The 24233-nt window shown below is 38.0% G+C and overlaps 1 protein-coding gene across 1 annotated transcript in view; it reads right to left on the bottom strand.

Annotated features, from left to right (window-relative positions):
* SPAG17 (sperm associated antigen 17) overlaps window positions 1-24233 on the bottom strand; it is a 238915-nt gene that overhangs the window by 27720 nt on the left and 186962 nt on the right. The window contains exons 33-43 of the mRNA XM_005542180.5: window positions 17806-17951; window positions 17578-17708; window positions 15654-15778; window positions 13717-13899; window positions 12667-12780; window positions 12108-12153; window positions 9340-9439; window positions 9069-9116; window positions 5900-5999; window positions 5027-5129; window positions 2804-2935 (exon numbers count right to left, since the gene is read on the bottom strand). Coding sequence (XP_005542237.3) covers window positions 2804-2935; window positions 5027-5129; window positions 5900-5999; window positions 9069-9116; window positions 9340-9439; window positions 12108-12153; window positions 12667-12780; window positions 13717-13899; window positions 15654-15778; window positions 17578-17708; window positions 17806-17951 — 1228 coding nt within the window. The remainder of the gene's footprint in view (window positions 1-2803; window positions 2936-5026; window positions 5130-5899; window positions 6000-9068; window positions 9117-9339; window positions 9440-12107; window positions 12154-12666; window positions 12781-13716; window positions 13900-15653; window positions 15779-17577; window positions 17709-17805; window positions 17952-24233) is intronic.

The following is a 24233-nucleotide window of genomic DNA, read 5'->3' as shown; positions in this document are numbered from 1 at the left end:
AGGCTCTAGTATGCTTAATCTTTAGAAAAATATCTCTTCCTTGACTACATATTCCTCTTTTATCTGCAATCCCATTTCTTTAGTCTTTTAAGCAAAACTCTAGGGTAAAGCTGTGTAGTCTTGTGCTGCCACCATTCTATTACCCACTTTACTTAGGCTTCAACCCCCTCCATGCTCTGAAACTGTCCTTGTTAAGTTCACCAGTGATCTCCATCTTGTTCAACCCCACCTTCCTTCCTCACCTTGCTTGACCTTTCAGGGGCATTTGATACACTCAAAACACTCAGTGATTTCACACTCCTGTTATTCTGCTATACCTTACTGGCTGCTGCTCCTTTTCCTTTTCCTTTCCCTTTCCCTTTCCCTTTCCCTTTCCCTTTCCCTTTCCCTTTCCCTTTCCCTCCCCTCCCCTCCCCTCTCCTCTCCTCTCCTCTTCTCTTTTCTTTTCAGAAGGAGTTTCGCTCTTGTTGCCCAGGCTGGAGTGCAATGGCGTGAAATCGGCTCACTGCAACCTCTACCTCCCGGGCTCAAGTGATTCTCCTGCCTCAGCCTCCCGAGTAGCTGGGATCACAGGTGCGTGCCACCATGCCTGGCTAATTTTTTGTATTTTTAGTAGAAACAGGATTTCACCATGTTAGCCAGGCTGGTCTCGAACTCCTGATCTCAGAGATCTGCCCGCCTTGGCCTCCCTAAGTGCTGGGATTACAGGTGTGAGCCACCGTGCCTGGCCTACTGGCTTCTTCTTAATGGCCTTTACTGGCTCTTCCTCCGCCTGACTTTTACCTTCTAGAGTTTGCCTCAGGACAGCCATTCTCAAGGCATGAACCTATATCAGCAACATCAGTGCCACGTGCAAACTCATCAAAACTACAAATTCTCAGCCTCACAATCGGTTTAACCCAAGAATCATCCTTGATTCCTCTTTTTGTCTCACTCCTGCATCCTCTTGAGCAGCAAATTCTATTGGCTCCACCCTCATGATATAGTTTCTATTAATTTCCTTCTCACCATTCCCACTTCACCCGTCATAGCCCAGGTCTTTAGCAACTCTCACATGTGCCACTTCAGTTGCTTCTTCCTTGCTTGCTCATTTTCTCACTCCTCCCTTTCCTTGCCCGAGTGGTTATCCTCACAGAGTGATCTTTTAAAAATAAGTTAGCCATATAACTACCCTGCTCAAAACCTTCCACTGATGTTAGAATAAAACTGCACTGAGAAGTACTACATGATCTCATCTCTGCCCCTCTGTCTGAGCTCACCTCCTTCTACTTTTTCCGTTGCTCATTTTGTTCTAGCTACATGCCTCCTTAATGTTTCTTCCCCTCAGGACCTTCATACTTGCTATTCTCACTACATGAACTATTCCTCTCTCCTAATCTTTGCAGGGCTAACTCCTTCTTGTACTTGTCTCAACTCAACTATTTTTTCACAGAGAGTCCTTCTAATCTCCTAATGGGATGTTGTCCCTCTCCCCAAGTCACTCTCCATACATTGTACTGTTTTATTATGTCATAATATTTATTACAACCTGAATTTATCTGAGTTATTTATTTGTTTACATATTGTCTACATTTGCCCATAATATGTGAGAGGTCTAGCTCCATCAGACATGGGAGGGGTCTCATCACTGTTGTACATCCATGCCTAGAACAATGCCTAGCACACAGTAGGCATTGAGTAATTATCCACTGAACGAATAAAACTTGTAGGAGAGAAGTTTAAGTCAGAAACGCAAAAGTCTTGTATGGGGTAAATCCTTTTTCTTTTTTCTTTTTCTTTTTTTTTAAGATAGAGTCTCACTCTGTTGCCTAGGCTGGAGTGCAGTGGCACGATCTCAGCTCATTGGAACCTCTGCCTCCCAGATTCAAGCGATTCTCCGCCTCAGCCTCCTCAGTAGCTAGCATTACAGGCACGCGCCACCATGCCCAGCTAATTTTTGTATTTTTAGTAGATACAGGGTTTCACCATGTTGGCCAGTGGTCTTGCACTCCCGACCTCAAGTGATCTGTCCGCCTCGGCCTCACAAAGTGCTGGGATTACAGGCATGAGTCACAGTGCCTGGCCAGGTAAATCTTTTAATTCACCCTTAAATGTGGCAAAATACTTGCTCTATAAGAGATAACTGAAACCCATCTGTAGATTCCCATCTCACATTAAGCATGGAACATGCCCACAGGAACCAAGTGGTGGCAAAATTATCTACACAATGCAAATTACTCTCTCTATCTCTCTTTTGTGACCAACTATATTTAGTTGAATTATCTTAGCGAAATCAGCATGATGTGACTCTATTGTAACTAGATATAATCCTGTATTATTCTGTATTTCAATTTCTGCTAGTCCAGTAAGATTATGTGCTATGTAAGATAGAGACTACATCTTATGTTTTTCTTCTAGCACCTGCAGGACCAAGAAAGTACTGAGATAACAGGTAAATCTAAGTACCAAATTTTTGACTACTCAAGAAAAGCTGTCAGGTGTTGTCTGATCTTCAATAAATCATACAAGTTCTTAGATAATTAAAAGGGAAAAAATTAAGTAAAAATGAAATAAAATAACATCAAAAAATATTGCTTTATGTTTCTTTCCTTCAATCTGGAACTTTCAGTCATTCTCAAAAATGTTATTTAAGATACTTTGATGTATTAAGAAGCTTTGCAAAGCTGTGTAGCCCCAGGATCTGTGACCCTCTCAATTTTTTTCTGTAACTCTCAACCACGCTTCCTAGTGCCATCTCCCATATGCCAAAAAGGCATAATGTTCAGTTTCAAGACACAATAAGATAAAAAAATGACTGCCATACCTTCAGGAGATTTTGTTAAATTTTCAGTTTGGTTCTGAGTAGGGAAATCCTTCTTAGCCGCAGAAATATCTGGTTTTGGAAGGCTAGCCACACTTGAGGACTTCTGTTCTGAAACCTTACGTGGCTCGAAATCTAGAAAACCCGAAATGAACCTTACAAAGTGATATTTTGTACAATGATATAATGACTACTACTGTTTGTATGAACAAACATTGAACAAGGTGTTTTACAATGAACAAGGTACCTTTTCTCCCACTCTCTTTAGAAAGACTAAATATAAGAAAGCCATTAAGAGGCAGGGATTCTTAAAATATGATATAATGTTTGCCATTAACAAACAGGAAGGTATATGCAAAGTTCGCACTCCCTAGGAGCTAGCTGGTTCTTTATGGGTATTATGACCAAATAGTAGTTGTCACCTTGTTGTGTTACGTAGAAGAGGCCAAGTAATTTGATTCTACTTTTACCTGGCAATGGCAACTGAGATGTGATCTTTTTTTAAAGTTTCCAAACTTAAATTCATTCATTACTGTGAAAACGTAGCTCTTTGTTAAACGTATCTCTTTAAGAAATAGGTACAATAGGAAATAAATTTTAAAGAAATCTATCTAGGATTGAGGAGGCAAATACATTTCAATCTGTGTGTGTGCCAACCCCGGTTGAATAGTCCTGGCTGCCTCAAGTACTGTGCGGAAAAGACTTCCGCAGTCTCACTCCATTTCAAGAGGAGAATAAGCAGTGCTTGGTTCATGTTGGCTGCCCAGGCTGCAGGAGGTCTGAGAGGCAGCATAAGAGCCACCAATTTCTGATCCCTGATTTCTCCCCATCACATTTATACATCATTGTTCCAGCTTAATCTTTGGTTTACCAATTCTGTCGTAATTAGATGTTTCTATTGGCTGTGTTCATTATAGACAGCTGAACTTCAAGTATCGTACTGTACAGTAGAAAATTCCTCTATCTGGGTATTTTAACTACTCAGTTTACCAGAGAGAAACACTAAATTTTATTTCATCCCTAAATTCTTCAGCATGCGGCTCCTGAAAATGAAGACATTCTCCTACATATTCACAGCACCATCATCATACCCAAGAAATTAACAGTAATTTAACAATGTCCTCTCTTACACAGTCTCCTAATCAAACTTGTGCAGTTTCTCCAAAATATCTTTTACAGCTGTTTTTTCCTCAACCAAAGATCTAATCAAAGCTTAGGTTTCACATTAGTTTTTATATCACTTTAGTCTGTTTCAGTTTAGAACAATCATCCCATCTTTTTTGTTTTAATGATATTGATTTTTGAAGAGGCTAGGCTGGTAGTCTTACAGAATGTCTACATTTTGGTAGACATTTGTCTCTGTTTCCTCTTGATTAGATTCTGGTTAAGTATTTTTGGCAAGAATTCTCTATAGGATTGTATTAGTCGGTTTTCACACTGGTTATAAAGACATATCCAAGACTGGGTATGTCTATAGGAAAAGGTTTAATGGACTCCCAGTTCCACATAGCTGGGGAGGCCTCACAATCACAGTGGAAGGCAAGGAGGAGCAAGTCATGTCTTACATAAATGGCAGCAGGAAAATAGACAGCGAGCTTGTGCAGGGGAACTCCCCCTTATAAACCCATCAGATCTCATGAGACTTATTCACTATCACGAGAACAACATGGGAAAGACCTGCCCCCATGATTCAATTACCTCCCACCAGGTACCTCCCACAATACTTGGGAATTCAAGATGAGGTTTGGGTGGGGACAAAGCCAGACCATATCAAGAATCTATGCACTTCGTGTTGCATCACACGAGAACTCACTCACTGCTAGGTTGTCTCATTGTTGGTAGGAGTTTGATGACTTAGTTAAGGTAGAAAATGCTCAATGTCTCCATTGTAAAGATACATTTTCCTCCTTATAATTTGTAAGTAATATGTGGGTTGATATTTTGAGATCTTATGAATGTCTTGTTCCCCAATGAACTTTCATTACTCCCCTGCTTTTTAAATTAGTCGGGTCTCCTAAATGCATTTAGGCCAATTTTAAGCATACAGGATGAAAACAAAATGTTATTTACGTCTTAGTTTTCTCATATAACTCAGCCAGATCTGTAATATGCACGTCACTGTAGGCTATGGCATCAGCTATCAGTGGTTATGTCCTAAGAGGCCGCTGTCAGGTATTATTCAGTTATGGACATTTAAGAGGAGTATGTGCTATGCTAACATATTACCTAGATTAAGATCAGATGTATCTTGAACAGCCATTTCATTTGCATCTTCATTTTTCTTTGTAAAAGGAGGCAGTTTTTTGGAAAGACTGTCCAGATGATTAAACTGAAAGGAAAAAAAACCTTATTTTAGACTTATACACGGCTGAAATTCAACTGTTACAAATATGTTAAACTGATAAGCAATAATGAAAACATATTTTTAATGCCCTGAAAATAAAGTTTACAAACTGAAATTCTATAAGAGACTGATTAACCCAATTCTAGCTTTTGTTAACTAGTCATAATTTCCCATAATTTCTTCTGAAATTTTCACAGAAATGCAGGGTGTTCTGAACACATGAAAATATTCACTTTGCTTCAGGGTTTTAATGAACTTTTGGCCAGCAAGGGGAAGGTCAGGGCTGTGGTCCTACAGTTAAGCTGAAATAGAACAGGAGAAGAGCGTTCTCCCTCCCTGAGTTTCCAAGAACTCACGATCTCTTAGTGCTATCTTAGCAGCTGATGGGTGAGGAAATTTTAACTGAATAAAAACTTCAAAATGGGTTATCAGAGGAGGGTCAATGATAGGAAAGATTCTGCCTAAAAAGGCTTAACATAGATGGGAGAGAGTGATTAACAGAGACACTGAAAGGCAGGATCAGGGAGTGAGAGTAATGCATTGTGGAGAACTTCTATTTAGGTGCAAGACCTGACATTAGTCTTCCCTATCACATGCTTGTGAGAATATGGATTTGAAGGGTGTAGGTTAGTCAGTCAGGTCGATGCAGGAAAGAATTAAACAGCATCAGGAAAGATAGATTACATAATAACATATGCAACATATCAACATTTATAAAAACTTTTATTAGATTATTGTTCATTATAGTCAATTACCTGAGACTGATATAACTGGTGCAATTCAGACTTAAAAAAGGGTGGTACTCTGTGGTTCTTAATATCCATTAGATAATTTTGTGTTGTCTCAATTTCCTTCCTGGTTGATGTTTCCGTAATGATGCAAAAGAAGACATGGAACATTTTAAAGTGTTATTTGTTTGTGCTTTAGCTCTAAATCCCACAACAGTGAATGCAATCACTAACAATAAAACTGATAAGAATTAATTTGTTAGATATTTTTTGTCAAATTGTTTTGGTTCATTCTCTCTTCTTTTAGAATCAGTCACATTTCTTACTTCAAAAATCAGACTCTCATGTAAGATAGGAAATAATGATACCGGATGTTAGTTTGATTTTGTAGTTGGTCTCAAAAGGCTAAAAATCACATAGTCCTGTAATGGTTAAACTTCTTGAGGTTTTTCAATTCTCTGAGGTTTAAATGACAGCTAGAGCCTACTGGTTTTTATAATTTCAGTAGCAGTAGTAACAAAAAAACTTAAACCAAAAACAAAATCTTGAGGCATGATTTGTGAATAATGTGGTCAGTGGTTATAGAGTTAAATAAAAGCAATCATGATAGTCCTGTTTTCCAATAGCAGAACCCCTATGTTGGGGAGACATTATGTAGGGAAAGCCAATGAGATGTAAACGGAAGTCATTGGGTAAGTCCAGGAGCTTTTAGAGAGGGCTGACTCAGCTGGGAGACTTTTCCTTGTCCTTGCCTTGTGTCTTTCCCAGCTTCCTGAAATATGAATGTAATGCCTGGGGCTGCAGCAATCATTTTGCAACTAGGAAGTAAGCTTGAGAATGAAAATGATATACTAAGAATGATGGAACAGACAAAAAGAAGGAATCTGAATTCCTGATGATGTTGTGGTGCTTCCTACCATGAACTGACCATCTCTGACTTCTTTCACATTAGGAAAATAAGCCCCTTTTTAATATGAGCACGGATTTGGAGGTTGTCTGTTAAATGTAGTTGAACTAAATCCTCCCTGAAATAGTTTTCATTTTTAAGTGCTTATTGCACTTAAAAAGCTTAAGTTTTGCAAAATATTTTACATTTAATCTTACAATAACCCTGTGAGTTACTACTTTTGTCCTCATCTTATGAGTTGAAAAACCAAAGTATAGAGAAGTTAAGTAACCTGTTCCAAATCACATTACCAATAAAGGGTGGAATCTAAATTAAAACCCAGGTTGCTTGCCTCCAAACCCATGATCTTGACAACTGCACATGCTAGTCAGCCGTCAGTCCCCCAGTGTGAGAGCTAAAAGAGACCTGCTATGGGTCTGCTATGGACTGCTATTTGGTAGTCCAATTAGCCTCTGTTTATTGATGAGCAAACTGAACTCCTGAAGTAAATGTTACTGAAGTGAAACAAGCAGCCAGCATCAGACATTCTGTAAGTAATCAAATTGTAACTGATTGGATCTGTGACCAGTGCTCTTATACTAGTTGACCTGTCTGGAAGTACCAGACAGGCATGATCAAAATACAACCTTACTTCAACTTTCACTTCCCATTAAAAGTTTCTTATCTCTACTGCGTCACTGGATTCACTCGCCGATCTATGGCAGTCTGGTTGCTGCCCACCACTCTCTTAAACTTATTCTCACAAAAGAAACTAATCAACCTTGTAACTGATAAACCCAAATTTCTTTTTTCATTCCCATTTCTAATTCTTCTAAATCATCTGACATTTGCTGACCAGCTTCTATTTCCTTGAAACTTGCTCTTTCCTTGACCCAGGTCATTTTCCACATTGCCAACACTTGTCTTTCTGTGACACTCATCTAATTATATGCTTTACTCTTCTTCTTCAAAAAACTTTCACTGGCTTGCCATTATATACCTATAAGTTAAAACTTGAAATTGTTAATGTTTCAAAATTTAATAAATTTGTATAGATAATACAAGCGTATGTACACAGTTTAATGAACACTCACGAGTACATAATAATGAAGTCTCTATCTCATCCTATCCCCCATCTCTCAATCTCCTTCCTCTCAGGCAATCATGGTCTCTTGGAGAAGCTCTTAGGGATATTCTGATAATAATGGGCTTCAGGGCACATTACCTTAAAGTATGGCAGCTTGACACACTGAATATTTTCAGCTGAAGGAATGTGAGAAAATGGCAGAAGCAGGAAGGTTACTCTCACCTTCCCTCTGCCCTTCTTCCCTGAAGCAGGACATAAAACCTAGAAACGATTTTCTGCCCTTCCCCTGAAGCAGCTCATAAGACCCTCTTATGAGAGATGCCCTTGCAATACCTGCAGGAAAGGAGCATCCTTATCTCTGAAGACACAGATGCACAGAGAGGAATATGAGCAACAGACCTTGCCTCAGTCCCCCAGCTTATTACCATTAGATTGTGCTTTTTTGCCCTATCATATTTCTCCATGAGGGTCCATTCTTCATGAAACCTAGCATAAAGACACTCAGGTATAGCCATTTATTTGAGTCTTCATTTCCTTATGAAGACTGTCATGTCATGTAAAACTTAAGCTATCCTCCCTGCAGACAGTATATCCCTTCTAGTTTGACCTCGAATAGGGGAGGTGACCCATGAGGCTTAAAGTCTTATCTCAGCACTCCCCTAACACATTTCACAAGACAACCCTGACATGTTTATGAAGAAACATATTAATCCTGAAGTCATCCTGAAGAGGAGCCATGCAAATGTGTACAATAGATAGTATCATATGTACTGCTACATACTCAACAACTATATCCGGCTTCTTTTCTCTATGACAAACGAGCTGGAGTTGAAATCCCCACCTAGGACTAAAAGGAAACCAAACCATATAACGCTTAGAGCACATTCCTCCTGTGAATTATAAGAACCTTGAAAGTTTATGATTGTGTTCTGCATTAAAGTTCCAGAATATTTATTGGTATATTAGAATCGCCAAAAGCACAGAGAAGGCCTGGACAGCTTTCTTGCTTAGGAGAGGAAGAGGATCTATCTAATGGTCAAATGGGTTTCCTCAAGAGACAGTGGCGTCGTCACATAAAGCTGAATGACCACTTGGTAGACATGTTGCGGAAGAGAGTCAAATAACATCTGGGTGCCTGGTAGGACATTTTGGCCTATTCCATTCTCAGAGTCTATTACTCTGGGCTCTTTCAGGTGCTTATGTGCATTTTGGGGTAGAATTACCTTGTCTTGTCTATCTTTTCTTTCCAGCATTTTGAGGATGCTGTGTGCCTATGTGAAAGGAAAGGAAAGTATGGTGAAAAGGGACAATGATTTCAGCTTAAAAACAAAACCAAAAACCCTCACCACTATATGATGAATTGTTAATAGTATGGGAGATGAAGGGCTGTGAATTCATTGATGTAGTCACCAAAAGTTATAGCACCTGCATATTCCATTTCCTCAATCACTGCATGCCTAATACTAATTAGAACACATTATTGGATTAACTTACCTCCATTTCTTTTCAAAGAAATCTTTCCTAAATGTGTCTGATGGACATTTTGGAGGCGTAGCCAAAGATTGCTTGAATAAATCAGTGAGGTGAGCTGCAACTTTAAACACAGATGTATTTAACTTTTATCCCCACTTCTTCATAGGACAACACACAATCAGTGCACAATTACTCATTTGAGATACCTGTTAAGAGACTATATTTAATCTATTAAGAGTTTACTAGGATTTACATGACCAAGTTGTAATACAACCGTAAACTAGACTACTTTTATGAAATATCCTACCAGAAAACACGCAACTTACAGTCAAAATGTAAAATGCAGTGATATCTCCTTTATCCCATATTATTAGGGGAAGTGGTATTCTGCTTAACTGAATTTCCTCATATCTGAGGCAGCAAACCTTAAAACAAATTAACCATGATATTGAAATGGTTTTTCCGAATATTTTCCTGCTTCCTGAATCTAAGAACATGAATATAAGACAATGGTTGTTCAACAATTTAGACAGCAATTCTCAGTTTATTCACAAAACATGATCTCAATGGGATGTCAACGGGAGATTAAAAGAAGGAAACTATTGTCATGTTTCATGGTTACATGAGCTTGGGAAACACTGATTTATACAAGGTTAAATAGGTTTCACTACTTTTCTGCATCTTTAATTAATGTACATGTGACTCTCTAAGAAAATAAGACAATATGAAGCATTATACAAACTTCTTTTAACATGAAACTCATTTTTGGTGGGGCCTTCTCATAGATGAGTGCTTTAGGAAATACTATGGGGGAATGTTGATTTAGGATCATTTAAATTAATATGTCAGGGACAGCTATAAGTATGCAACAACTGTTTATTTCCTGGAACTGTTTGTTTAAAAAAATACGTTAGTTTTTACTTCACTTTTGGAAAACCTATGTGTTTTCCTTGTTGTGCCTGTTCACTTGTCCCAGAGGTTAAAAATTCAAAAGCTACAGGGTAGCGTTGCCAGATAAAGTATAGGGACCCTGGTTAAATTTGCATTTCAAATAAACGACTTTTTAGTATAAATATATCCCAGGCTTCCGGGGACACACTGTGTCTTAGCCTGCTTTGTGTTGCTATAAAATAATACCCGAGGCTGTGTAATTCATAAAGAAAAGAGATTTCTTTGGCTCACAATTCTTCAGGCTGTACAAGAAGCATGGTGCTGGCATCTGCTTCTGGTGAGGGCGTTAGGCTACTTCACTCATGGCAGTGGGGGAAGGGGAGCTGGTATGTATAGATATCACATCATGAAAAAGGAAGCAACAGAGAGAGGGGAGATTCCAGACTCATTTTACCAACCAGCTCTCATGGCAACTAATAGAGTGGGAATTCACTCACCTCACGAAGAGGGCAGAAAGTACCAAGCCATTCATGAGGGATCCACCCCAACGACCCAAATGCCTCCCATTAGGCCCCACCTCCCTCTAACATTTGGGATCAAATTTCTTTTCTTTTCTTTTCTTTTGTTTGGAGACAGGGCCTTGTGCTGTTGCCCAGGCTGGAGTGCAGTGGCATGATCACTGCTCATTGCAATCACCACCTACCAGGCGAAAGATATCCTCCCGCCTCAGCCTCCAGAGTAGTTGGAACCGCAGGCATGCACCACCACACCCGACTAATTTGTTTTTTGTATTTTCTGTAGAGATGGGGTTTCACCATGTTGCCCAGGCTGGACTCCAACTCCTAGTCTCAAGAGATCCACCCACTTTGGCCTCCCGAAGTGCTAGGATTACAGGCAAGAGCCACCAGTCCCGGCCTGGGGATCAAATTTCAGCATGCGATTTAAAGGGGTCAAACATCCAAACTAGAGTGTACTTATACTAACAAAAATTATTTTTTGTCATTCATCTAAACTTTAACTAGGCCTTCTCTATTTTTATTCACTAAATCTGGCCACCCAACTACAGGAGTTGTCCAGGGTAAAACAGTGACCACAGAGTATAGGGACAGGGAGACATAAGGGGTTGTGATGGACTCCTGTTATGCTCATTCTAAAGAAGCAGCTGCCAATTATCTTTAGCCAAACTTACTATGTAACAATGTGAGATTTCAAGAGGAAGAAGTCTGGATAAAGAACAACAACAACAACAACAACAACTGTACAAGCCCACATTGTGGAGGATACTCAGAACCTATCTGTGGGATGAATGAAGCCCATAGCTGCCAGTTTATGATTTTTGCCATATGGCCAACGAAACAAAATCCCACCAAATTCTCTACTGCTTGTTTGCTGTGAGCTATGAAACCATCTAGCCACATTTGTTAGGGCTGTGTACATATACCCCCAAATGAATACTCTTTGAATGAGATCTAAGAGTAAACTACTTGCACTACATACAGTGTAAAACAGTGCAAGCCTTTGTTGATAACAGTGTAGTTGCTCAAAAGTTCTGTGTGTGGGAGGGCGGGCTGTTGGTTGGTTGACGGTTTCCTTCCTATATCTTCATTATAGCTGAGGCTAACATAAAAGTCAAATGTCAACATTTTTCACTTAATGGATGACAGTTAAAGATGAATGAGAGAAAATTATGGTTTTCTAGGATCTCAAAGCTCAGGCAGAACAATACATGCAGAATGATTTACAAAAATAAACCACCACAACACAACATGGCCAATACAAGAATGGAGACAGGTACATGGTGTCTTGTTAGCAGATAACAGAATGACTGATAAATGTATTTAAGATGATTCCTTTGAAATTTGTAAATATACTGCAGAAGAATATTAAATGCAACTCACCTTCAGTAACATGACTTTTTGTAGTTTCCTCCATTTTAGGGAAAGACTGAAATGAAGATAGAATTACTTAATGGCGATGATTATATTACTTACAAGACTTACTTTGTTTAGAAACATTCTCTCAAGTTGATCTTTTGTAAAAATTACTATAACATGAATTAGTTTAAAAATACTGATATAAAATTAATTTTTGTAGGTCATTCCTTCCAATTAACTAATGTCTAAAAATGGAAATGATTTTAAGTTGTAAAAATTCCTATTTCTTCTTCTTTCCTATTTCACTCATCATTCAGTATTTCAATAAATACCAATTTCTTTTGAAGACAACAAAAAGTTTTATTTAAGGGCCTTCAGAATTATTTATGAAGGAAGAACCTAAAATGTATTTGGAAAATGCAATATATAGAGAAATGGATTGCCACAAAAACTGAAAATTATGAGGAGAGAGCAAATACTTCATGAAAGTGGCAGAAGCAGCTATTTTTTCACGGTATTTTGTCTTGAAACATTTAATATTGAAACAATAGTAAGACAATGGGTATACAAGGCATTTTCTCACCATAACCAGCTTGAGGAGATCAGCGGCATTGCCTCTCTCCTCCTCGGTTCTGGAATCTTTAACCATCATTTCCTGCAGCTCATCTTCTTTCTTCAGAATATGGTTTATGTAATCCTAAATCAGCAGAATAAAATAAACAGACAAAAACTAGGAATTAGATAGAGAGAGATACAAAAATGGTCATCAACTTGAAATATTACAAAAAATGAAGAATATATAGGTTTACAATGCTCAAGAACTGTTTACTAGTCAAACAATCTGAAAAGACTTTTTCTTAATATGTTAACAGGAAAAACCTGAAAAGTGCAAAAGCACAGCTTTAAGGGCCACAGGATAGAACTGCATGGGGGCCTCAGAGAGGCCCTGTTTCTAACTCTGCACTTAAGTGTCCTCATCAATAAAATGGACAGAGTTGGGTTAGATAACGTCTAGGATCCTTTCAGGTATAGTTTTTTTATTTTATCTGTAAATGGAATTTGCCTAGTTCATGTCTTTGCTTCCAAGAGACATGTACTTTATTTTTTTCATAAGTATTTGATCCATTTCCATAACTAATAATACCCTGCTCTGTGCCAGGTGCTAGGCACATAACCATAAACAAAACACATACAATCCCTGTACTGAGGGAGTAAACAAACTTGAGATGTTACAGACATGATCATACAATTAACTATATATTTACAAATTCTTAGACCACTTCCAAAGCCTTTTCCTCCATGGACAAGTATATTAATATGTGGTTCTGTCTTTATCCAGTGGTCACTATATCAGTTTTCTATATAGTGACAAAGATGGAGGGCTCTATATAGAAATCACTTACAAAAAAATCTTACTTTTTCAATGTCTTTGGGCTTCTTAATAATTTCTACACCTTATGGGAACCATTAAATATTTTCTGCTTCTCAACCTTCTACTCTGAAAGATTGACATCCTTGTGTTGCACTAGATAAATATTGGTAGAATTACACAATTTCAGGTTTCTTAGGAAACCAAGAGCAACGATTGCTCTGTTTCTGATTCTTTTGGGTCAGGTTACTTAGATTCCATTACCTTAAGGGAAACCTGCAGCCTCAGTTTCACCTCATTCTTTATGACCTCATGCTGAATGAATTGGCGCATCTGTAGCACACTGGGGCTCTTGAGTATGGCACGTGGGGCACTCACTAGCTGTTTGGACTCAATGCAAAGGCCTTTCCAAATCTGAGTGCCAAACGGAGGTCCTGGAGTTTTTTTCTGTTAACAAAACAAAGCAATAAAACCACCAAAGAAATCAGAATGTTCTCACATTCAGATTTTTAAAGTGTTAATTTATTATGTAGAGATCATAATAACCTTTCAGGGACACAGTCGTGAAGAAAATCCTTAACCTCAAAAAGTTCTGCAAATATAAGGAAAATCAATAACAGAACTGGGCATGCTTTCCTCTTTATTTATGTTACCAAGATACTGGATATTTAAAAATCCTGTTGCATGGTGCCCTGGGTAGGATGTAGGAGAATGCTAAGCAATGTAATAACAGCCTAGCTTATGACAAATGGATGTGGCTATTTCTTAGTACCCACAAGTAGACGAAGACATTTGGCACTGAGCAGTCTTTCACTTTCAGGTTCTATGTTCATTTTGACCTAGAAAGACTCTTTGCAAGAAAAGTAATTCCACAGATCTGGGCCGTCTTTGAGCTTACTCTAGATTAAGCATGCCTCCAGAGTCTGAGGATCTCTGGGGCAGAAAAAGCTACCTGAGAGTAAACTCACACTATATGTTATACTTGTGATTGATTTTCAGGAATGGTGTGCTTTGCTGCCCTACTATGTCCTCAAGTGTGCTGGATGTGCTTCATTTCAAAAGGCCTGGACAGTGACAGCCACTTAGGGGCTTTGCAGGCCTGTGCCACTCCTACCAGATGTAGAAGGTCAGAGCATAAGAGTTTCAGAGAATGAGAATAAACTTTCTTCAATAATCTTAGACGTGGCATACCCTTTGTCATCATGTAGTACTTACAATTTGGACATAGCCTCAGTGTGCCATTTGGTGTGACCTCCTCATTTTCAGAGAAGGAAATGGAGACCCAGTGTGACTTGTCCAGGATCCCACATTAATAAGGGGTAGAATTGGGATCAGAATTCAAGTCACCTTCATCTTACCATGTTGACTACAGTCACCAAATTTAACCACAGGGCTAGGAAGTCACTGTAATCTTAAATGTTCATCATCTGTGTTTGCTATTACAAGATTTAGTGTAGGACAGCAAAAATGATCACAATCAAAAACATTATCTCAATTATCAATCTCTGATCATACTATCAATAGCTTCACTGATTTAATTATTTAACACCTGACCATATGTTGGACATGTGACATAAATTGCTTATAAAATGAAATGGTAAATTATGCAAGGTGCAGAACTTCATTGATTCTTACCGAAGATATTTTATTCTTAAAAAAATTTAGGTGGAGCTTCTCTTAACTGACATAATTACAATGTTTACTTTCTAACATTGCAATATGCGTATAATCCTTCATATTATTCTTAGACGGTCAGTTTGGGCATTTTTAATATATGAAGAAAAAAAGGGAGAGTAAAAGACCCAAAATTGTGTGTTAAAATGAACAAATAAGAAATGATAGAAGGAAATATTTCTGTATGATATAATATCAGTAATTCCATGACAGAGGTGTAACCTGGCTTACTCAGAAAGAATGTTTTAATATTATAGGAAGATGTGCAAGCCTACAATACAGGATAAAAGAAATAAAACTGAAATTAGCTAGCCAGGAGTATTCCTCTAAAATGTTGGAATACTCAGAGTATTCCTCTAACATCTACAAATGTTAGAATCTTCAAATATAAAACTCCTTGAGCACATTAACAATTCACATAAGAATGAAAATATATGAATATATGGGAGGAGACCTAAGACTCTGGTCCACTGCCCTTGGATGGATGTACACACTAATAAAATGACTTTTTAGAAGAAATTATATACCTCAACTGAGGGAAATGTTTCCCATGACCTTGACCGGAGATTAGGAGGGACAATTGTATCTTCCTTTTTTATTAACCATGGTGATGCTTCATGGAAAGGGCGAAGGACTGTGATGGTCAGGGTGCCTGGTTCAAAGAAAGTTGTCAGAAGACCATTACCCATTGAAAGTACTCAGAGAAAATGAAAATGCATTCACTAAATTCAACAAGTTCTTTTTGAATAGCCTTAGACACGAAAGATTAATGAGACACAATGACTATACTTAGGAACCTTACAAACAAATAAGAAGGATGAAGCTTTCAGTCACTGTGACACCTAGAGACTGGATTTAGATCACCTGAAAGTATTCATTGACACCTCACTGTCCCTCACCAACCACATACAAGTTCTGTCAGTTCTCCCAATAAACTTGAGTCCACCTTTTTCTCTCTCTGTGAAATCTACTTGATGTGCCTTAAAAAGATCCTGCTCTAGACTATAGCAACAACTGACTTCGCCACCTATATATACTCTGTGAGTGAACCTTCCCTTGCAGTCAGGGTGACTGATTATGTTAGTCCATGATGAAAACTCTTTTTTGCCTTCACATTGCTTGTGAGATAAAAGATGGCCCTTAACATTCCTTTGCCCCTACCTCAACTTGTACTGTTCTTCCCCTCTGTGCTTCGGCTACTTTGGCCTTTCCCCCAACCCATGTTTTCCAATGCTTTATGCTTTCTCTTTTATGTTTTCTTTTCCAAGAAAGCTCTCTCTCTTACCTTAATTAACCACTACCTACCCACTAGCTTTTGGCTCAGGTGTCTTCAGGGAAGCCTTCTAGACTATGTCAGTTTCTTCTGTTAGATTCTCTCAGACCTATGTTCTCTTCCTTCATAGGCCTTATCCCAACTTATAATCATACAGTTGTGTGACTTTATAATTAACAGCTATCTCTCCCAGTAACCTACAAGCTCCATTGAAACAGGGTCCATGCCTGTTTCAGTTCACCATTGTATTCCTAACACCCAGCCAGTGTTTAGTACATGGTGGTTTGCCAAGTAGAGGCTAATTAAATGACTAACAAACCAATGTGAGATGAATTCTTATTCTCCCACAGTTCCATACATGCACCACACTGACTGGGGGTTAGTCAGAGTCCCCCATGTTCCATATTCACAAAGAGCAAGGTGTATTAATGTCATGCACATGTGCATTGATACACTAAAAGTTTTAAGGGCACAGAAATGCAGGCATATTTATAAATGCACACAAAATGTATCCCAAAACACAAAGATGAAAACACACACACACACACACACATAAACCTAGGCACAGCACATAGGTTTTGTAAGCAGATAATATATAGGCTTATATCTATATTTAGATACACATATTACATATATTGGATGGTTCTTACTTAATGCGATATGTATCTCTAATCTCTGGCAACACACCAATTTCCCTGAAGTTGAGGAAAACAACATAAGTACCCAATGAATATAGCTTATATAACTTACCAGGTATTTCAGGTTGGCATTATAACTCATACATCAATTTCATCAAAGCAACATCTTCAAAATGACAAAAAATGAATTTACAAGAGATATCTCACTGTTCTTTGTTTTTTCTTACCAAGATGAAATGAACTCATAAATCAGAACTTTGGTACATACCTGAACACAGATACAAATCTGCTGATAGGAGAAGAGGGATACATACTCAGCTTACGCAGATTGGTGCTCAGATACATCTTGATATATACCTAAATTCAAGTAGCTATATAAGCTATAAGTCATATCAACTTATTTCTGCTCTACTTTCCAAAGCAGAGCAGTAAAGTGAGCAAAGTGGAAAAAGTAAGATGACATGAAGACATACTGGATAGTAAGGAGAATGAGAATTGGCGAAGAGACACAGTGCATTCCACACAGTATGGGTCCTCTACCTGGCTGTTCCTGCACTGGCTCTTGGAGAACAACAGTATTTGGTTCTTTATATGCCAAAGATAGATATTCTTCTATGTCACTGTCTCGAAGAAGTTCCATTCCTGATCCATCAGCATACATAACGAAAAACCTATTTGAAGAAATAAAAATATAATCACTTCAAGTATTCAGTTAAAATGCTCCTTGAGCTTAGAATTAAAAGTAAAATTATAGTATTATTATTTTACCTGGGGACATGTTCACCATAGATTTGCTGATGATTCTTTTCAAGGTGCACAGAGGATAGACTATCATAGCCCTCAGGTTTTTCATTTAAATCATCTTCCAATTTTTTTTCAGGTAATATAGTTGATATGCTACCATCAGCCATGACCTAAGGCATAAAGTATGTAAGCAACTAAAAGAAAAGAAAGTCATAATGCTTATATTTCCACTGATCCAATTTGAGAAAACAGATGATTTGGTGGGTTTATTCAGAAAATTGGAGATGTTTATTTGCAAGGTATTGTTTACTAAGTAGAGACTGCATTAATAAAAGTAAAAACCTAGCAGGATAACTCTACTTATAAACGACACCTAAAACAGGAACACAGACTGAAACATATTCAGAATGAAGTGAATAGGATAGGGAGGATACTCAAAACCTCATACTATGAAGATAGGTTCAAGGAATTGGGAATTTAAACATGGAGGAATGGGTACTCATGCAATAGCTGTCTTGAATTATTTGGAAGGACCTTTGCATGGAAGGGGCTTATACTCTGGGATTTCAAACACAGAATTGCGGCTCATGGGTAGAAAACTTAGGGGAACAGATTTAGTATGAATATGAGAAAAAATGTTCTAGTCCTTTATTACTGTCTAAATATGCCATGAGTCTCTCCAGAAAGGAGTGTGATTCATGCTGCAAGACCACTGAAGGGGATGCCCAAGAGGAGTATCAATGCCCAGAAAAATGCTTGGCCTAGAGGGTATTGAGCTTTAAGTTTCTACTTCAATTTGTCATAAATTGAAATTTGTCAGTTTCAACTCATGCTGTGAAGAGTTTCAGTTACTTAGCAAAGAAAAAATAAGCTGGATCAGGGCTTATCTACATATCAAAACAAAGTTAGGAATTCTGTTGTATAACTCCAAATCTAAAAAATAACTTCATACCTACTAGTTGATAGACAAAATTTCACTGTTGAATTAGAAATTAAAAAAAAAAAAAGATAAATGCCTAGAGCAATAGTTGGCAAATCTTTTTTGTCACAGGCACGACAGTAAATATTTTAGAGTTTGAATTTGCAGGCCATACATTCTCTGTTGCAACTACTCAACTCTGCCATTATTATGTAAAGCAGCCATAGATAGACACTATGTAAACAAATGAGCATGACTGTGTTCCAATAAAACTTTATAAAACGACATTGAAATTTGTATTTCCTATAATTTTGTTGTGTCTTCTTTTGTTTTTTCAAAAACCATTTAAGCATATATGAAACCATTTTTAGTTCACGGGCTATAGATAAACAAGTGGCCATTGTCTGCCAGTTCCTGACCTAGAGGTGAGGGGATAGTCATGGTGTTGAAAGACAAAGAAGCAAACATTTTCTCACATTCTGTAGGTTGTCTGTTTAGTCTGTTGATAATTTCTTTTGCTGTACAGAAGCTTTTTAGTTTAATTAGGTCCCATTTGTCAACTTTTGCTTTTGTTGCAATTGCTTTTGGTGTCTTTGCCATGAAATATTTGCCAGGGTCTGTGATCAGAAGGGTATTTTCTGGGTTTTCTTCAAGGGTTTTTGTAGTTTAGGTTTTACATGTAAGTCTTGAGACAATTACTGTATATGGAAGGGGTCTAGTTTCAACCTTTTGCATATAGCTAGCCATTTATCCCAGTACCATTTATTGACTAGGGAGTCCTTTCCTCATTGCTTGCTTTTGTTGGTTTTGTTGAAGATGATTGTAGGTATGCAACTTTATTTCTGGGCTCTCTATTCGGTTCCATTGGTCTATGTGTCTGTTTTAGTACTGGTATCATGCTATTTTGGTTATTGTAGCCCTGTAGTATAGCCCTGAAGTTGGATAATGTGATGCCTCAATCTTTGTTCCTTTTGCTTAGGATTGCTTTGGCTATTTGGGCTCCTTTTTTGGTTCCATGTGATTTTTAGAACAGCTTTTTCTAATTCTGTGAAGAATGTCATTGGTATGTTGATAGGAATAGCCTTGAATCTGTAAATCGCTTCGGGCAGTATGGCCATTTTAATAATATTGATTTTTCCTATCCATGATCACGGAATGTTTTCCCATTTGGTTGTGTCATCTCTGATATCTCTTATCAATGTTTTGTAATTCTCAGTGTAGAGATCTTCCACCTCCCTGGTTAGCTGTATTATTAGGCATTTTATTTTTTGGTGGCTATTATGAATAGGATTATTTTCTTTTTTATTATTATTATACTTTAAGTTCGAGGGTACATGTGCACAATGTGCAGTTTGATACATAGGTATACATGTGCCATGTTGGTTTACTGCACCCATCAACTCGTCATTTACATTAGGTATTTCTCCTAATGCTCTCCATCCCCCAGGCCCCCACCCCATGACAGGCCCTGGGGTGTGATGTTGCCTGCCCTGTGTCCAAGTGTTCTCATTGTTCAATTCCCACCTATGAGTGAGAACATGTGGTGTTTGGTTTTCTGTCCTTGTGATAGTTTGCTGAGAATGATGGTTTCCAGTTTCATCCATGTCCCTGCAAAGGACATGAACTCATCCTTTTTTATGGCTGCATAGTATTCCACAGTGTATATGTGCCACATTTTCTTAATCCAGTCTATCCTTGATGGACATTTGGGTTAGTTCCAAGGCTTTGCTATTGTGAATAGTGCAGCAGTAAACATATGTGTGCATGTGTCTTTATAGTAGCATGATTTATAATCCTTTGGGTATATACCCAGTACTGGTATGGCTGGGTCAAATGGTATTTCTAGTTCTAGATCCTTAAGGGATTGCCACACTATCTTCCACAGTGGTTGAACTAATTTACACTCCCACCAACAGTGTAAAAGTGTTCCAATTTTTCCACATCCTCTCCAGCATCTGTTGTTTCCTGACTTTTTAATGATTACCATTCTAACTGGCATGAGATTGTATCTCACTGTGGTTTTGATTTGCATTTCTCTGATGACCACTGATGATGAGCATTTTTTCATGTGTCTATTGGCTGCATATATGTCTTCTTTTGAGAAGTGTCTGTTCATATCCTTTGCCCACTTTTTGATGGGGTTATTTTTTTCTTGTAAATTTGTTTAAGTTCCTTGTAGATTATGGATATTAGCCCTTTGTCACATGGGTAGATTGCAAAAATTTTCTCCCATTCTGTAGGCTGCCTGTTCACTCTGATGGTAGTTTCTTTTGCTGTGCAGAAGCTCTTTAGTTTAATTAGATCCCACTTGTCTATTTTGGCTTTTGTTGCCATTGCTTTTGGTGTTTTAGTCATGAAGTCCTTGCCCATGCCTATGTCCTGAATGGTATTGCCTAGGTTTTCTTCTAGGGTTTTTATGGTTTTAGGTCTAACATTTAAGTCTCTAATCCATCTTGAATTAATTTTTGTATAAGATGTAAGGAAGGGATCCAGTTTCAGCTTTCTACATATGGCTAGCCAGTTTTCCCAGCACCATTTATTAAATAGGGAATCCTTTCTCCATTTCTTGTTTTTGTCAGGTTTGTCAAAGATCAGATGGTTATAGATGTGTGGTGTTAATTCTGAGGCCTCCATTCTGTTCCATTGGTCTATATCTCTGTTTTGGTACCAGTACCATGCTGTTTTGGTGACTGTAGCCTTGTAGTATAGTTTGAAGTTAGGCAGCATGATGCCTCCAGCTTTGTTCTTTTTGCTTAGGATTGTCTTGGCAATGTGGGCTCTTTTTTTGTTCCATATGAACTTTAAAGTAGTTTTTTCCAATTCTGTAAAGAAAGTCATTGATAGTTTAATGGGGATGGCACTGAATCTATAAATTTCTTTGGGCAGTTTGCCCATTTTCATGATATTGATTCTTCCTATCCGTGAGCAAGGAATGTTCTTCCATTCGTTTGTGTCTTCTTTTATTTCGTTGAGCAGTGGTTTGTAGTTCTCCGTGAAGAGGTCCTTCACATCCCTTGTAAGTTGGATTCCTAGGTATTTTATTTTCTTTGTAGCAATTGTGAATGGGAGTTCACTCATGTTTGGCTCTCTGTCTGTTATTGGTGTATAGGAATGCTTGTGATTTTTGCATATTGATGTTGTATCCTGAGACTTTGCTGAAGTTGCTTATCACCTTAAGGAGATTTTGGGCTGAGACGATGGGGTTTTCTAAATATACAATCATGTCATCTGCAAACAGGGACAATTTGACTTTCTCTTTCCCTAATTGAATACCCTTTATTTCTTTCTCTTGCCTGATTGCTCTGGTCAGAACTTCCAACACTATGTTGAATAGGAGTGGTGACAGAGGGCATCCTTGTCTTGTGCCAGTTTTCAAAGGGAACACTTACAGTTTTTACCCATTCAGTATGATATTGACTGTGAGTTTGTCATAAATAGCTCTTATTATTTTGAGATACGTTCCATCAATACCTAGTTTATTGAGAGTTTTTAGCATGAAGGGCTGTTGAATTTAGTTGAAGGCCTTTTCTGCATCTATTGAGATAATCATGTGGTTTTTGTTGTTGGTTCTGTTTATGCGATGGATTGTGTTTAACGATTTGCATATGTTGAACCAGCCTTGCATCCCAGGGATGAAGCCGACCTGAACATGGTGGATAAAGTTTTGATGTGCAATTGGATTCAGTTTGCCAGTATTTTATTGAGCGTTTTTGCATCGATGTTCATCAGAGATAGTGGTCTAAAATTCCCTTTTTTTGTTGTGTCTCTGCCAGGCTTTGGTATCAAGATAATGTTGGCCTCATAAAATGAGTTAGGGAGGATTCCCTCTTTTTCTATTGATCGGAATAGTTTCAGAAGGAATGGTACCAGCTCCTCTTTGCACCTGTGGTAGAATTCGGCTGTGAATTCGTCTGGTCCTGGACGTTTTCTGGCTGGTAGGCTATTAATTATTGCCTTAATTTCAGAGCCTGCTATTGGTCTATTTAGAGATTCAGCTTCTTCCTGGTTTAGTCTTGGGAGGGTGTATGTGTCCAGGAATTTATCCATTTCTTCTAGGTTTTCTAGTTTATTTGCGTAGAGGTGTTCATCGTATTCTCTGATGGTAGTTTGTATTTCTGTGGGGTCGGTGGTGATATCCTCTTTATCATGTTTTATTGCATCTATTTGATTCTTCTCTCTTCTTTATTAGTCTTGCTAGTGGTCTATCAATTTTGTTGATCTTTTCAGAAAACCAGCTCCTGGATTCATTGATTTTTTTTAAGAGTTTTTTGTGTCTCTATCTCCTCCAGTTCTGCTCTGATCTTAGTTATTTCTTGTCTTCTGCTACCTTTTGAATTTGTTTGCTCTTGCTTCTCCAGTTCTTTTAATTATGATGTTAAGGTGCTGATTTTAGATCTTTCCTGCTCTCTCTTATGAGCATTTAGTGCTACAAATTTCCCTCTACACACTGATTTAAATGTGTCCTAGAGATTCTGGTACGTTGTGTCTTTGTTCTCATTGGTTTCAAAGAACATCTTTATTTCTGTCTTAATTTCGTTATTTACCCAGTAGTCATTCAGGAACAAGTTGTTCAGTTTACATGTAGTTGTGTGGTTTTGAGGAGTTTCTTAATCCTGAGTTCTAATTTGATTGCACTGCGGTCTGAGAGACAGTTTGTTGTGATTTCTGTTCTTTTACATTTGCTGAGGAGTGCTTTACTTCCAAGAACGTGGTCAATTTTAGAATAAGTGCGATGTGATGCTGAGAAGAATGTATATTCTGTTGATTTGGGGCAGAGAGTTCTGTAGATGTCTATTAGTTCTGCTTGGTGCAGAGCTGAGTTCAAGTCCTGGATATCCTTGTTAACCTTCTGTCTCATTGATCTGTCTAATATTGACAGTGGGGTGTTAAAGTCCCCCGTTGTTACTGTGTGGGAGTCTAAGTCTCTTTGTAGATCTCTAAAGGCTTGCTTTATGAATTTGGGTGCTCCTGTATTGGGTGCATATATATTTAGAATAGTTAGTTCTTCTTGTTGAATTGATCCCTTCACAATTATATAATGGCCTTCTTTGTCTCTTTTGATCTTTGATGGTTTAAAGTCTGTTTTATCAGAGACTAGGATTGCAACCCCCGCTTTTTTTTTTTTTTTGCTTTCCATTTGCTTGGTAGATCTTCCTCCATCCCTTTATTTTGAGCCTATGTGTGTCTTTGCACGTGAGGTGCGTCTCCTGAATACAGCACACTGATGGGTCTTGACTCTTTATCCAATTTGCCAGTCTATGTCTTTTAATTGGGGCATTTAGCCCATTTACATTTAAGGTTAATATTGTTATGTCTGAATTTGATCCTGTCATTATGATGTTAGCTGGTTATTTTGCCCATTAATTGATGCAGTTGCTTCATAGCATTGATGGCCTTTACAATTTGGCATATTTTTGCAGTGGTTGGTACTGGTTGTGTCTTTCCATGTTTAGTGCTTCCTTTAGGAGCTCTTGTAAGGCAGTCCTGGTGGTGACAAAATCTCTCAGCATTTGCTTGTTTGTAAAGGGTTTTA

The sequence above is a fragment of the Macaca fascicularis genome, chromosome 1 (genome assembly GCF_037993035.2).
Source record: "Macaca fascicularis isolate 582-1 chromosome 1, T2T-MFA8v1.1".
Taxonomy (NCBI): Eukaryota; Metazoa; Chordata; class Mammalia; order Primates; family Cercopithecidae; genus Macaca; species Macaca fascicularis.
Note: the sequence above shows the minus strand (reverse complement) of the source record. Positions and strands in the feature narration are given on the sequence as shown.